At 36.1% G+C, this 16994-nt stretch overlaps 2 protein-coding genes across 11 annotated transcripts in view; one reads left to right on the top strand and one right to left on the bottom strand.

The window, feature by feature from the left end:
- Window positions 1-16994, bottom strand: part of LOC306844315 (centrosomal protein of 85 kDa-like) — a 57682-nt gene that overhangs the window by 21078 nt on the left and 19610 nt on the right. The window contains 1 exon segment of the mRNA XM_079376332.1: window positions 13210-13910. Coding sequence (XP_079232458.1) covers window positions 13210-13910 — 701 coding nt within the window.
- On the top strand, window positions 1542-11935 carry LOC306844317 (phospholamban-like). 10 transcript variants are annotated; one of them, XM_079376339.1, is made up of 5 exons: window positions 3327-3397; window positions 6731-6931; window positions 8863-8898; window positions 9042-9353; window positions 10737-11935. In XM_079376339.1, the coding sequence occupies exons 4-5, from the start codon at window positions 9199-9201 to the stop codon at window positions 10831-10833; spliced, it is 252 nt and encodes an 83-aa protein (XP_079232465.1). In that variant the 5' UTR covers window positions 3327-3397; window positions 6731-6931; window positions 8863-8898; window positions 9042-9198; the 3' UTR covers window positions 10834-11935. The 10 variants fall into 10 exon arrangements, with proteins under 10 accessions (XP_079232466.1, XP_079232462.1, XP_079232467.1 ...); XM_079376344.1 differs by having other exon boundaries at window positions 10668-11935; XM_079376340.1 differs by lacking the exons at window positions 3327-3397; window positions 6731-6931 and adding an exon at window positions 1542-1610.

Here is a 16994-nt window from a genome sequence, read left to right as displayed (position 1 = left end):
AATATATAATAATAAAATATTAAATAAAACAAACACAAATCAAAATGCAAGGCATCAAAACACTACAAATGGTTAATCTAACAATAAAAGATAATCTGAATATAAAAACAGGTAGAAGTAAGATATTCAATATCTAATACTGGTTGAATCTGATAGGTGGATAGATATATTTGTATTCCTAATAAATATAATGTTAAATATTAAATAAAACAATTAAATGCAAATCTGTCAATGTAAAGTTACTTGACGGTGTTTAGGAGCAGCATATAAAATCCTCTAAGGTCACAGACATGAAAAAATGGAGTTCAAGAGGTGATTTCATTGATTTCAGATGTAAAAACTAAAATTTCTAAAAATGTAGCTTAGTCTGGTAGCCATTAGAAAGAGGGATTCTTCCACAGAGGATGGATGCCCTTGGTGAACAGTATAAAAGTCAGATCCACTCTCTCAAATGCAGCAAAGAGCACAGGAAAGGTCTGATGCCTTTCGGCTACAGCACTTGAACAGTTTCACTCTGTCACATTGCACAGCTAATCTGGTGCCAATTCCCTGAACTCTATCACACCCTGCCACTGGGCTTTCTCCAAGGCCCTCCAGACAGCCGTCCATCAACCTCTTGGCATTCTGGGACAACACAAGGGAGACACGCTGGCTCCTTTCGAGGTGGCGGTACTCAGAATTGCCAATAAAGGCAGTGCTGTGGCCATTTGTAATGCAGCGGGGAGTTCAGCAGTGTGTTATATAAGAATCACCTTTCAGTATTAAGCACAGGTAGGTGATATGGGGTTTGCTCAAAGCTATTCTAGATCCAGAATACTCGCTACATTAATACAGCGCAAATACATCAAATTGAACATACTGTGTCCCAAACGTTATTTAGACACTTCAGCTATGCTTAAAAATGTCTTTACATTAGATTAAGAAACAAAATATTAAACAAATTGATACTCATGTTATTAATTTCATTGCATTAAATTGGGCAACAAAACTGTTATAGCATAGTAACAATATTTATTTGAAAGAGAAACTGCACAAGCACACTTTTTAAGCAAAATATTTATAAAAAGAAGGTTGGATTAAAGTTTCAAATATTTTGAAGTTTTAAATATAACAAATATTAATGGAGTACATTTTACAATAAAATACTATTTTAGCTTTTCTACTTCAAAATGTCACGTTTAATTCAAAATATCAAGCCAAGTGATATTTATTTGAAAGACATAATAAGATTTTTTAGATTTTAAACCCATACTGTTCAAAAAGAAAACCAAACACAACCTATTTGGACACTTCAACACCTGTGTGAATTTGAGGAGGAATGACTTCATACATCCACTTAAAATCACCGTAGCTCCAGTTGGTTAAAAGTACATTCTATTAAATAGCAATTTAGAAAGTTAATTCTGAGAAAATCTCAAGCAGCGTTTGTTTACAGATGCCACTTAATGAAATGACATTCAGACATGTTAAGTGTCACTCGAGTGTCCGAATACCTTTTGAGGGTCACTGTATACACACACACTCTGTCACAACCCAAAGGCACCTCTGTGTGTGTGTTCTGGTGACAGCTGTTGGATCCGGGGAGCGAGTGTGCAAAGCTGAACGATGAGGTGAGACATGGATGTATTGCACCTAACGAGCAAACTTTCCAGCACTGGCCAGAGGGCATGGCACAGGCGAACGGACAATGTGTATGCATGTGCATGGCAACCAGGCATTTACACGCCATAAACACTCTGTAAACGTGGTACGGTGGACAAGGTCACCAGAGAGGACTGACCTCCTCCATTTTAATGAGCTCTTCCAAAAAGAACAGCACGTCAACCGAGCCGAACGGCACATACGATGTCCTGTTGCATTGGGATTATGGTAGTGAGAAGAACTACCACGCTTACTAATGCACATTCAGAAAGATCTGAGGAACTATGAGATGAAGGAGTTGCTTAAAATAATTGGTTTATGCTTGATTAGACACACAACTGTGGTGTTCACCAGCAAAACCTTTTCAAAATGTCTTTATGAAGCTGAATCATGGACATCATTTCTTTAAACGACACAACCCTCAAACTTTGGCATCTACTGTGCATTTTCAAATCTTTTTAGACACTGGTTTTGGTCAAGTGCCGGTCATCCAGACTTGGCTGGAGACTTCGTTGAAATCAGATGCCATCATAATGCCCTCTCCAAGCTTTTAGAGCTTTAGAGCAGTGAACAGAGCTCCTTATAAGGAAGAGAACTCGGGATGTTTTCATCTCAAAATGGAACTGAAACGATGAGGAAAAAAAGCTCAAATATGCAAGAAAGTTCCCAGAGCCCCGTGAGGATGCTCTTAAACCACAGGTTGAAGATGATTATAGTCTATTAGGATATAGGTATCATCTTCTCAATGGAACCGGTCATTTAGCACATGTTGTTCTGGCCGCAACATCAAGAGAATATTTGCATTAATCCACCAATGAGACTGAGAGCTGCCGGATACAGTTACAGAGTAAATTCAACCAGGGCTGAACGGTTCAGTAATGGGGAAACGCATGCAAATGCAAGAAAAACTATTTATTAAGCACAAGTATTGCTTGCAAATATTTCTGTTTTGGTTGTTTAGATTCTCGTGAACCTACTTGGCACATGCAGAAGGGAAAAGCTTAGCAAAATGTGTTACTACCTTCATATAAAGCACAATTTATTTAGGCAAGGCCCACAATATACCTGTAAGAGATGCACATGGAAAAAAAGGTAAAAAACGATTTAAATTTTAAAAAAGATTAAAAGATGATTTTTAATGTTTCTCAAGGGAAGTTAATTTTATACATTTTTATACATGCAAACTTAATTCATGTCCATTCAAATGTAAGTAGGGTTATAGTAAATAAAGTGAATCAATATATACATTAAATAAGTTAAAATGTTTTTTTTTTTTAGTTTAGACCTTCATTTAACCTCAGTGTAATTCTGACAAACAAAATAAATATAATAAAAATAAATACAGCAATAATATCAATAATCTATCAACTAATAAATATATACATTAAATATTTGTATACTGTATATAAACTGAATATATTATTTTAAACCTGGATACATTTATTTTAATTTAAGATTTGATAAATAAATTAATAAATAATCGTATAAATACTGTCCATGACAACCTCATTTTAGTATGCTGCTCTTATGTAAGGGTAAAACCATGTAAATCTGTTTCCAAATAAAAAATGAGCAAGAACGCGAGAGCTCAGACCCCTCCTACGCATCTCTTTTCTTTTCTCTCTCCTCCTCTACTCCACCCCTCCACTTTTTCTGCCATAAACTTTCGAACTCCACTTTGCTGCCACAGACCCTCCTTTCCTCTAAAACCAGAGCAACAGGATTGAACCCCAATAATCTCCATCTACAGATTTAGGTAGGTAACATTTTCTTGTATATCAGTTTCAGAATGGTCCCCAATAGTTATCTAGTCATCAAAGATCAGTTTATCTAGATTTTATCCTTGACAGTTACCACATTTGACTATTGTGTCTAGTGCTGTTTGATGAGCATCTCTTCATAAACATAGCATTTTTAGGATGCCGTGTCAAGTTAAAAACAATTTGACTTTTAAAAATGCACCTGTGGGGAAAAAAAGAGAGAATGAGAATTCTTAATATCAATTAGCTGACGAGGCTATTTACCATTGAACGCTCCGTGCATATGCATTTCCACAAGCAACCATGCTGTTAATATATATTTGTGATAAATAATCAGAAAGTTATTCAACAGTTGTGTTTTATATTCATAACTTTACACAGCAGTGGACGACGTGTCCGAATGCACAGAGATTAATCAGAGTTTTGATGTTTGGGTCTGTCCGCTGGTCTTTGTAAGCGCCGCTCTGCGTGCTCACGATAAACAGCGAGCCAGACTCATTCTTCTCCCGACACAAATCGGGGAGACGTGACCTAGACTGACTCCGACCTATACACAACACCCCACATTTGCACTCCGCTGGGAGCTCTGACAGCCCTTTTCAGAGGAGGAAAGGTTAACTGCATACAGAAGACTGTTAAAGCAGGTTGCACACATCCAATTGTGTTGGCTTTCATGTAAGACTGAGGCAAATATCGAAGCAATAAAGATGCATGAAAGAAATTATGATATGTAACTTTTTAAAATATATTATATGAAATTCAACTTGATTATTTAAAGTCAGTTTAATGTAATTTCAGTTAAAATGACTTGCACAACCAAGTTAATTACATAAACTATAAAAGTTTTTAAGTTGAAAGTTTTTTCATAACTGTACTGCGAATGAAACTGCAGTAAATGTCAAATTGTCTCAGTGAGAGAATGAATCTGCTGCATGACTTTTAAACTGATTTGCTTCACTTTTGCATCTCTAAAACACTAGTTTCTGAGTTTCCACTTCTTCACTAACTGAACTGTAAGAAATGATATCAATACTATATCTAAAAGATCTGAAGCTTCGAAGCAATAAAGTGAAATATGAAATATCAATATGTGACTATCTGCACAGCCCTAGTGTGCATGGCCAAAAATGCCTGTGCTAAAGCCAGTTCATCAGGCACTGTCCTACCTGTTAAGAGTCATGACCTCAGAGGAGTCACCAAGCCACAAAAATCCCCCACTGCATTGCTCCACAATGCCATCATGGAAAGTTCAGCATTGAGGCCAACTGAGTGCACTCGCCCTGCCTCACGTCGACTTATTTGTACAGCGGAGTAAAAAATATGCACAGAAACATGCTTGGAAATCTCCGGGCCAGCCTTTCAGATGATTTCCTTCTTCGGTGCGATTCCATCTTATTTTTGCTCCACTTGTTTTATTTTTTTCACAACTTTCTTGGCTCTCTCTCTGCATTTCAGTGCAGACGAGATGACGTTTTTCAGCCAAAGGCTGGCTTGAGAGAATTGATAGAAATCTGCTCAGAATAGCCATACGAGGAAAGGTCTCTTAAACATATGACCTGCTCAAAACCCTCTTAAGAAGATTGTTAATGATCTTATCATTCTCAACGGTGAATGCGGCCATGACTCCTGACTAGCTAACTAGGGTGCTGGAATGCTGGTGCCCCGTGGTGTTGACAAACCTCTCTCCAAAGCCTGTCGTCACCAGCAGCGGGTTTATCTCCTCTGTGTCACGTGCGGCCTGCGTTAGGCGCCTGAATGGACTGCTCCACTCCAGGCTTCACTGTCAGTCACTCGTACACTTAACGTCTTTGTTCAGTGACACCGGTCAGCTGGACGCAAGAATCACTATGAAAGCAAGCGGTGGGGAAGTGTAGGTTGTAGTTTTCTGTAGCTTAGCGTCAATCATTCCTCTGAAAAAATATTGAAAGCATGGCTTTTCAAGTTGAGATGAGACTCTTAAGACTTATACTGAGTAAAATACACAATGCAAACCCTCCAAGTATTAACATTTCAAACAAACCAAGACTTTTCATGTGTTTTTCCTTCAAATCACTTCAAACTCAAATGGCCAACTCTAGTAGGGATGTCCAAAATCACATATTTTAAATAGTGTCTTGTTGGTGGGTTGTTTGAACAACTAGTTGACCAGTCTTAAAGAAGCTCTGTATACAGGGTTCCCAAACATTCTGACCAATAAATTGCTATGATTCATGATTTTTCCATGAATTTTCCAGTGCATATTACTAGAATATTGGCCATATTTGCCATATTGGCCTAATTAAGCACATATTAATGCCTTATTCTACATCCCTAATCCTACCCAATACCTAAACTTAACAACTACCATACTAACTATTAATAAGCAGAAAATTAAGAATTTATTGAGGTAACAAGTGTTACTTATTCTAAAGTGTGACTGAAATATATATTTAATTTACACAGTGAAGAATATGCAGTTTTACACAATGTATATAGCATTTCTTAATTATTTGTTCTACTGTAGTTTTTTTCCCCTGTTGCTTGTAATTCGTTTCTAATTTTTATTTAATTGCTGACTGTTTATTTGTCTTCAATGAGCTTGAGTTTTTGTTTTTCATTTTTTTTTGTTATATTTAGGCTAGTATTACTTTTTTTTGATATTGACACTGGTGACAAGAAATCTGAAATTTCTACGGTATCTAAAATTTAGATATCATAAAGACCTCATTAAAAGCAAAAATAACTATATTGTGATATATATCATTACCGTGAAATGAAATGACTCATATCGTGATATAAGATTTTGGTCATATCGCCCACCCATATTTAGAAGAGAGAATAAAAAGAAAAATATCTCTTTTTTTCCATGGCCATTTAGGATTTTATCAGTTATTTCCATTCTTCCAGTCCTGATATTCACACTTTTGGAGGTGTTTAATTAGGCTGCTTTTGGCTGTATGTGACTCCAGTTGGGTGCATTTGTTTATTCGAGATGGACTGTTGTGTTATAAGACAAGTTTTAATTTGACTTCAAATGTAAATCAACTTAAAAACCCAACATTCATGGTGTAAGGTGTTCAAAACAGCACAAAGTAAACAGCTAAAAAGCCACACACTGAAAGCACGTCAACTGAAGTAGCTGCTAAAAATATTAAAAGAAAACCTGAATAACATTTTAGTCAGTTGTTGACCCATACCTAATTTAAAGTGGAACAGACTAAAACAAGAAGTACATCATTTTTACATGCCACTGCCGAAGCCTTCATATTAAACAACATAAATTGTGGAAATGCTTAAATTGTTGAACATACCATGCACACCATTAAAGGCCTGTTTTATGTCTTTATAAGCTGTTGCAAAGGAACCGGTTTCTGTCAAGCACGATCAGACAGGTCACTACCAAAACAACCAATCCTACACATCCTGTTTCCCTGAAGGCTAAAGTATTCACAGCCTACATATCCAACAACAACAACATCCCAGGCCTTCATTACTCTCTTGGTGATAAGTTGTACGTGGTAAAATAGAGGCTGGCTCCTGAGGGATTCTGGGTAAGTCCTGGCCACTGTTTCAATGGAATATTGCGACCGCCAAAGGTCATTCCCAAGAATAACCTTACTGTGGGCGAAGCAGATAATGCAACACAGCAGCCAATGAGAACACAGGCCACAGGTGCTTCTACGTCCACGATGCTGCCGGATGAATCCGTGAGACAGAATTCCCTACAGATTTGAGGAGACAGGAATGAGCAGCAGTCTGAAAAAGCGAGATAAGCTCGTCTAGGACGAGAGCTCCGCTAATACGCAAAGATTTATAATCAAGGCCACTTTATCTTTCAGCGAAAACAGGGCTTCATCTAATCTTTCTGGAGGCGAAGTGCTAAATCCTGATGTAGGCTGTTTTGTACACATGTAAAATCACCAATATAAAACGTCTTTCTGAAGCCACCTCTTTATTTACTCAGAGCCAAGACGGGATAATGAAAAGAAATAAGCTCACTCCTACACCGCAAAGACGGTTACATAAAGACACAATATGTGCTGCTGAAGTCTCATCTTGCAAGCGTTCAATAATAATAGTTTAATGACGTTGCACACAAAGTATGGCTTTGTATAAGTGCATCTAAGCAAGTGTAAGACTGCAAAATCCACTCTGAAAGAAGCATCCAGAGGAACTGAGACCCCTGGGGTTTTAATTTTAGGAGCCTGTGAAGCATCTGCCTGTTAGGTGACACATCTGAAACTTAACAACTTAGGGCATAGAAATGCTCTGTTTGAGACTAAAAGCCATTTCATTTGACTTGCATCAAAGTTGGCAAATGAATTGAATGCTATAAAGAGTCAGCGACAGTGTGCGCCATTCTAACTACTTCAAATTTGACCACTGACCTTTTAAAGCACAGCTAATGATCAATGGAAAAAGCCTCACAGTGTACACTATTGTTCAAATTTTTGGGGTCAGTAAGATTTCTTTAAAAGAGATGTATTGCTTTATTCAGCAAAAATGCATTACATTGAAATAAATCAAATCAAGAGACCATGAAGACATTTATAATGATATAAAAGACTAAATATAAAGTTCATTTGAACTCTCTATTCAAAGGATCGTGAAATAAATATGAAAGTTTCTACAAAAATATTCAGCAGAACATCTGTTTTCAACAAATTATTTTTTAAAATGTATTAAAACAGAATTATTTTTTTTAATAAATTGTACTAACGTCACAATATTATTGCTTTCACTGTATTTTTAATATTAATCAAATTCAGACTTGTTAAGCATAAGAGACTTTCATTAAGCAAATCCTACTGACCCCAAAGTTTTGAATAATAGTGTATACAACAATTTTGTCTCATACAATCCCATACAACAAGCAATGATTAAAACTCATTTTTATTTACCTTTTATTAACTTACAAGTTTAACTTATAATTTAAAATTTATGAAGAGATCTTGACATTAATGCACCATAATTCAGTCTATTTCTTTGTAGGCAAAGTACCATCATTCTTCAACTAAAATTTTGTGAATCTTTTTGTGGTGCATTGAAACAATCCTATTTTTTAGCACTGTATAAACCTGACAATTTCTTGCTACATCGTAAAAACGTGTGAAAGTCCAAGTGGCCTTTTATGTTTCTACGGAATACATTTCTATAATGCTAATCATGTGAAATGACCTTAAAGTGATAGTTCAACCAAAAAAAAAGAAAATAGACAGAGCTTTTTTACAATTACTTACAAATTGTAATCTGTTACTGATTCCAAATTGCATGACAAAAATTGTAGTTAGTAACGTAATTCATTACATTACACATTTTAGGTAATCAGACTACTTTTAGATTACTTTTGAACATGATTCCAAAATTCAGATTACATGTGATCAGTTACTACCCATTCCACAGAACACAAAATAAGATATTCGGAAGTCCGTGTTACTTGAACCCCGATGTTCTTCAAAATATCTTCTCTTGTGTTCTGCAGAGGAAGTCAGTCATACAGGTTTGAAACGACATGAAGGTGAGTAAATAGATTTTTGGACAAACTATCGCTTTAAGGACACTATATAGTGTCAAAATTGTCTGATACATCTACCAAACCTGCATGACACGTGCGAATCTGCATGCACATTCACTCTTTCATCTCCTGCTCCTTTCCCTCAGCCAACCGGATCACCTCCTCCATCACCACGACAACCAGCACTGCTTCCTCCTCACACGGCTCTCCGCTCCACCTCACGCTACCGCCGTTCTTCTTCCTCTCTCCTCCGCACCTCTCCCCTCTCTCTGCACTAATCCGTCCCACCCACCCCGCCTCAGCATGGAGAAGGTGCAGCACATCACGCGGTCAGCCATTCGGCGGGCGTCCACCATGGAGGTTCCCCAGCAGGCCAAGCAAAACATGCAGGAGCTCTTCGTCAACTTCTGCCTCATCCTCATCTGCCTGCTGCTCATCTACATCATTGTCTTGCTAATGTGAGCGGGTGGGGCCACAGGTTTCTCTAGCCAATGAGGGCGAAGGACTGTACTTAGGGGCCAATCGTATTGAGGGGTGGGATATGCGGGGCTATTTATTATTTTGAGTAGTTGCATGATTTGTGTCAAAACATTTTGTTTGTAAATAGCACATACAGAGTAACAGGCAATACTGATATAAACTTAGTGGTTAAATATGGGTTTTTAGTAGATGTTGCCAACATCAATAACTAGACAATCAGACGATTAAAATGCCAATATTTTTGATAATGTCTCACACAATTGAATTACATGATTGAATTTAATTTGAGGCAAATGCTAAGGCAGCATCACATGCATCCTAAGCAGAAAAAACTAATTAAATTATGAACAGTGCCATTTTGAAAGTAAATCCAAGACAGCGGACGAGGCAAAGTTAATAAGTAAATATAACTATTAAGTATAATTAAAAATAGATTTAATTTAATACTAGCTACATTACTGTTCAAAAGTCTGGGGTTGGTAAATTTGTTTAAGAAATTAAAACTTTTGTTCAGCATAGATGCAATAAATTGATCAAAAAAGAAAGTAAAGACATTTATAATGACATTTATGATGAAAAAAGCTGTTCTTATAACTTTCAATTATTCAAGAACTGAGAAAAATGTATTGCAGTTTCCACAAAAATATTAAGCAGCACAACTGTTGAAGTTGAACATTGATAATATTAATGTTTCTTGAGCAGCAAATCAGCATATTAGAAGGATCATGTGACACTGAAGACTGGAGTAATGATGCTGAAAATTCAGGTTTGCATCACAGGAATAAAATACATTTTAAATGATATCAACACAGAAAAAAAAGATTTTTAATTATAAAACTATTTCTCATTATTACTGTCCTTATGGCATTTTTGATTAAATAAATGCAGCTTTGGTGACCGTTAGAAGCTTTAAATCTTACTGACCCCAAAGTTTTGGACAACAGTGCACAATCGATTTAACTGATTAGAAATGAGTTAAATCAGAGTCCAACTAAAACAGGATTGGAGCTCACTGTGAACTTATGCTGCATGCAAGTGTCTATCCTGATTCCTGTCACTGCATGTCACCTGCGGGCCTGGGGGATTTTGATTGAGCCACGTCTTCTGTCACACACTGTGCCAAACTGAAAAACACTTGCTCAATAAAAACATTACATGATCACTTGTGTGCAATAAAAAGTGTGCCGTTTCTGTTTTTGACTGATACTCCCACTGTACTAATTCAGTTATTGTCTGTTTATATGACTCTGTCTTATCAGAAAAGCTCATGTCAGTCTGTCAATCATGTTTAGCTCTTTCTACGGCATGTGAGAGACCAGCGTGATGTAACCTGCTCATCCTCCTTTTCCACTGGCAAACAGGAAGAACCTCCACTTGGGGCCGAACACGCTCGGGATACACTTCAACACAGCTGAACGACCCAGGAAATCTCCATCCCATCACTATGGATCTGATTAATAACCGAGGACTAAACCTGCTGCTCAACTTCCTGCTTATTGTAGTGGCTCTACTGCTCATGCTGATTCTGGTCAAGCTCATGTGACCCAAAAATGGCCATAAGATTGGCCAAAAAAGGCCATAATTGGTATAAGAGGGACGTATGTTTCAGAGACTCCTACTCTCTCTACCTCCAAAACAATTTAAGGTTCCTTACATGACATTAGACTGACTTTTTCTCACTTCAGCTACACACCAGACGAACTTGTGCTGCATGATTGACAGGCAGAGAATGTTTCCGATTGGATAGTTTTCTGATGTAGGCTTTTCCCCTTATTGTTTTTTTTTCTTCACTGTCACTAAGACTTTTATTATTTCTCAGGGCACATATTTCACTCATTTGAATCAAGACGTTTTGAAAGCCTGTTGTTAAAAATATCAGTTATAACAACTTTAGCCTACGAAGCACGCTTTGCTAGAGCTTAATGGAGGAGTAAGGTAAATGCGAAAAACTGATTTCCACTCACAAATAAATCAAACATTATAAAGATTCTAAACTTGACAGTCGATCAAAAATGCTGCTATATTCTAGTTACCAAAAAAAAACAGAGGCTTTAAAAGCAATGTCACTGCGCCCTCTAATGGTTGCTGCCTCCTACAGCTCAAAAACAACAACACAATTCCATAACAATGGGGTTTAGAACAAAATGAGATCATTTTCTGTGAACAGCAGGTTTGGATTCAAGTACATGATCAAATGAATTAAAACTGAAAATATAGATGTGCACTCAAATCACATGACACACCACTGACACTATAATCTGTTAAAAATCTGTATTTTTCCTGCAAAAAAAGCTGTGGATATGCACTCCTAATAAGATGCATTTCATAAATTGAAGGACACAGTCAAGGTTTTAATAAGAATACACACTGGTTTGCCTATTATATAATCAATGTACTCTTTATATATTATTTATACAATCACTGAGCTCTTGTTAAAATCTGTGTGAATATATTTATGAAATAATTATACTCATAAATGGGAAGGAATTACTGTGCAGTGCAGGCACTTGAGAAATAAGACAATGAAAGCAAGTGCTGTGAATAAAACACTTCCACTGATAATAATATGTTTTTTGTGTCTCTTTGAGCTGAATAAGACATTTTGAGGCTCAAGCAAAGAATACCACAGATATCAGCAAAAATGAAGAGTCCATTTGGAACAAACACTGGGTCTTTACTAAAAATAGACACCCGGTACAGGAGACCATAATCAATTTAATCAAAATGGACCTAATCGACTTTCTTAATGCACGCTCGCGGTCATATTGTGCATGATTCAACCATGCACATTATTTCAATCATAACCTTGTTCTGTCTCTGAAATGACTTTTATTATCGCTTGAGGTCAAGAATCCATCTTACTCTTCAACCCCTCCAACTATCCCTACCAACTATTCTGGTAAGTAACAGAGTTTTCAGAAAATGTGGTATATATATATATATATATATATATATATATATATATATATATATATATATATATATACACACTCACATATAGTATATATTTTTTAAAAATAATTTTTATATTTAAATGAAACATGATTAAATTCTCTCATGATTAATATATATATATATATATATATATATATATATATATATATATATATATATATATATATATATATATATATATATATATATATATATATATATTTATTTTTATTTTTTTTATGAAAATGTTAGGAGGCCAAGTAAAATTGTCAACTACTATCCAAACTAAGAGAATATCGTGTTGTTGTTTAGCCTGGACAAGGTTCATTAGCAATTTTCTCACACTAGTCTCATGTTCACACATTTGTTTAAGTCCTCTCAATATATTTGGAAACAGCGTGAAACAGTTAACATCTATTGCAAATTTAAGTGTTTATTTTTACAAACTGAGGGTTAAGTCGTATTGAAATACACTAAAATATAAATATTAGATGAAAAACTTAAATATAAAAAAATTAAAAAATGTTTATAAATTATAATGACAAAAAAAATAAAAGATAAAAATGACAAAGGTATCACAAAAAATAAAACCTGATTGAATTTAATAATGAGTAGTAGTAATTAATAAATGCTATATTAGTATATAATAAATACTAAAATGTATGTAGGATGTACTCTGAAACATCCCTTAAACACAAGCTGTATTTTTTAAAAAACTGATAAATTAAGCATATTTGCATAGCAATTTTTTTCTGTGGTTTGTGCTGTAAACAGGACAATTCACCCTACCACTGTCTCTCCAGCAGAGGGCGCTGTGAACCTACTTTTATAAGACATTTCTTCATTTCTCCATGCATTTTTCCATCTTTGCATTCTCTATCAAAGCAATTGGAGACTGACCTGTGGGAGTTCCGCTTCCTGTCGTAGTCGCTCTCGCTGCTGCTGTTCCTGCTGCCACGAGCCGCATCCCTCCGGTCCCGGCCGGTACTCCATCTGCTCGCTCAGCCACATTTGAGTCCGTACGGCCGGCTGGATGGGCGACCCTCCCACGGCCTGGTGCCTGAGAGTGGGAGCTCTCTGTCCGGGCAGGCCCATGGTGGGCGTCTTGCTCTCCGGTAAGGCACTGTAGGTGAGGTCTAACGTGCTGGGCTTGAGCGGAGAGGAGCAAGACGAGTCCGTTTTCCCCAGGTTGTTACTGCTGCCCAGGTCGTACTTAGTAAAGTCAGAGTTGGTGGAGAGTTTGTGCAAGCTCTCAGAGAGAAAGCCATCTGAATAAAGAGGGTCCTGTCGGTAGCCGCAGAGCACACCTCGATCCAGGGATCCGTGAGGGTCCATGCGGAACGACGGTCTCCCGGAAGGGGTGGACTTCTCCTGGCCGGTAAGACGGGTGAGGGAGGACCAGCGGCGCACCGGCCGGGGGTCTTTCATGTCCAGGGGGCTGTCGAGGGGAGAAGGGAGCTGGCAGCTGCTCCAGGGGCTGGAGGGGGCAGAGGGTGCGCTGAGTTTGGAGCTGGACGGAGATGGCATGACGTGGGCCATGGGGATGGGACCTTGCGAGCGCAGAGGCTGGAAGCACAATGTGCCGCTGGAGCTGGAGTGGTCTGGAGACAGACAGAAAGAGAGACTAAATTTAGACATTTAAGGTTTTCATAACAATGTTAATGCTCCTGCTAACGTCAGGTGTTACAAGAAAACAGAATTTAATTTGAATGTAAACACATTATGGGTATCACTGCTTTGCTGACAGTAGGAAAACAGGTAGCTGGCTTGTTATGGATCAAAAAGACCACCCTCTACCCAGTGTGGACTTTATTTATTTATCAGCAACAAATCACAAGATCCACCTCCCTTGGTTTCTGTTACAAGCTCAAACAAGCTTTATAAAATATATAATAGAAATTAACTACACATTTTCATGACCAGCATAAACATAAAATATAATAAAATAAATAGTAATAATAAATAAAATGTGTAAAAATGATTGGATATTATTCTTACAGGGGACAAAATAAAATAAAATAGATGGAATATAATAAACTCAGTGTTATAAATAAGTTTTAATTATGACTGGATAATATTGGAGATTATATTATGTGGGCTGGATAGAGTGAAAATAAATAAATAAATAATAAATGTTATAAATAAGTGTTAATTATGATTGGATATTATTCTCATGTGGGCTGGAACGAGTGAAAACAAACAAAAACAAATAAATTAATGATGTTAAGAATAATTGGATATTATTATGTAAACTGAAATGTGTACTAAAAAAAAATGAAAACAAGAGTGTTATAAATGACTGGATATTACTCTAAGGAGGGCTGGAATGAGTGAAAAAAAATGGGGAAAAATTTAAAGAGGTTGTCAAAATAAGTGCTAAAATAAGTGTTATATTATTCTTCTGTGAGCTGGAATGAATGAAATAAGTGAAGCATTTTTTATTAGCTTTTTTCTTTAAATAAAATGTTAAATTAAACAGTAATGTGAATGAAAACCGAATATACTGTGAATCAGAGACAAATGGATACAAATGCATCTCACAGTCAACTGAATAGAGAAAAGTCTCATTTGAAAGAGTAGAAGTGAACAGTTTCCCCCCTCCCCTCAGAACGGGTTATAACGCCCTTGTCCGAAAGGTATTACATGGAAAAGTTTGGAGTGTCTCAAGCCAATGATAATGCGATTCCATTCTTAATCTTCCTGAGAGACTGCAATGACCGAAAGTAACTGGATGGAGATGACCTAATACTGACCCTGCCCACAGTCCTCCAGTATCCCATCATGCACTAGAGATTCCCCCGAGATTCACATAGCCTCTCTTTCATGATAAACAGTGACTGAACTCATCTGACTGTGAGTCACTGCAGGAGAAAAACACATTCATCAAACTTGCTATTCTTATATAAGACTACCAGACTTCAAACCTATGAAGATTTGATTCAAAACAATATATATAGTTGCTCTAGCATATTATTAAAGTTATATTTATAAGGGATGCCACCAATATGGCTGAAATGGGTAGAAAACAATTCTGATTATTTTAAATAATTTTATTAATGTTTTTTATTTTTTTAGGTCCAACAATAGTCTATAAAGGTATATAACAGACTAAATTAAAATAAAAAATGTATTTTTTATGCCATGGAATGTTGCAATAGATACAATGAAATGTAAAAATTAATAATGTAAAATAAAAAGGATGCAAAATACCACATAAAATAAAAGTTAGGCATAGGCATGACATGTTTTTATGCATTTACTAAATGTATTTATTTATGCCTACATTGCATAGTAATTTTATTTACTGCAATATTCCACAAAGTATTTTAGAATAAGATATATACACACCGTGCTTATTTATTTATAAAGATTTATCTCTGTTAAATCTCTCCAGAGTAGTCGACATGATACCAAATATTGTAAATCTATACGGATGTGTCTACCTGTTTTTTAAAAGCTCTAATTGCTCATAATTAAAACAGAACAAGGGGATAACTACTATTTTTTTTAAATAATTTTATAAAAATAGAGTCAGAATTGAAAAATAAATAAATCCTTTAATTCCTGTAATCTACAGTAGTCATATTAATACATGAATAATAAATAAATCTGCTTGACTTGAATAAAATCAGTTCATTTAGAAGTTCTAATGTTAGGATACCTGACAAAACATTTTTTACACTGTAAATAAAACAGCAATAAAGCACAATGACAGGAAATGTGAATCCAAAAAAGGATCTAGAAATGTATACACTGCTAAAATAATAAATGGGAAGCAGAGAAAATGAAAGGTGCTGATGTGGCCACCGGAAGCGTCTGAGGTCAGAGTACTGCAGTATGAGCAGTCAGAGTGAAGAGCACTGACTGTCACACTGAGACGAGCTGACAGGCTTTATCACCGTCATGAGGAAGCTTGAGATATGGACATTCAGATGAAGAAGCTCAGCTGTCCGTGAGGCTCTCATCATATCAGTGCTGTCATGTGTGACCGCCGCTTCGGACACTTTGTTATGCGAGATAAGAGCAATCAAAATTTTTCAAAGGATGCTCAGGCGGTTTATACAATAATACAAAACAGACTATTCCTGCTGTGAAATCTGATTAAATGAGTCACATGAGACTCAGTATTCACACACCCATAACTGCACATCCGTTGAATTCTGTATTATTGTTCTGCAGCAACTGTAAACAGCCTGCAATTATTTATTGTGATTTGTGTTATTTGTAATAACTGTTCATTAAAATTGTGATTATTGATACTACTACTACTAAGTAATAATAAAAACAAACAAAATTGATTAAACATTGGTGTATTTTCTCATTTGCTGTTGGTTATTTTCATAAAAGCAACAAGACATTCAGGTTGCAGTATTTTTATCACTTTTTTGCCGTTCTCCACAAAATATGTGAGCCTGGACCACAAAACCAGTCTTAAGTATCAATTTTTCCAAATTGAGATTTATACATCATCTGAAAGCTGAATAAATAATATTTCCATTGATGCATATGTTTGTTATGATAGGACAATATTTGGCCGAGATACAACTATTTGAAAATCTGGAATCTGAGGGTGCAAAAAAATCTAAATATTGAGAAAATCGCCTTTAAAGTTGTCCAAATGAAGTTCTTAGCAATGCATATTACTAATCAAAAACGACGTTTTGATATATTTACAGTAAGAAATT

This window comes from Barbus barbus (assembly GCF_936440315.1).
Source record: "Barbus barbus genome assembly, chromosome: 24".
Taxonomy (NCBI): domain Eukaryota; kingdom Metazoa; phylum Chordata; class Actinopteri; order Cypriniformes; family Cyprinidae; genus Barbus; species Barbus barbus.
This window is presented reverse-complemented; position numbering and strand designations above follow the sequence as displayed.

Bases quoted from the DNA above. Each gene is read 5' to 3' on its own strand.
- LOC306844317 (XM_079376340.1), top strand. From the start codon at position 9,199: ATGGAGAAGGTGCAGCACATCACGCGGTCAGCCATTCGGCGGGCGTCC. The intron at 9,354-10,736 runs GTGAGCGGGTGG...ACTGGCAAACAG, and splicing joins TACATCATTGTCTTGCTAAT to GAAGAACCTCCACTTGGGGC.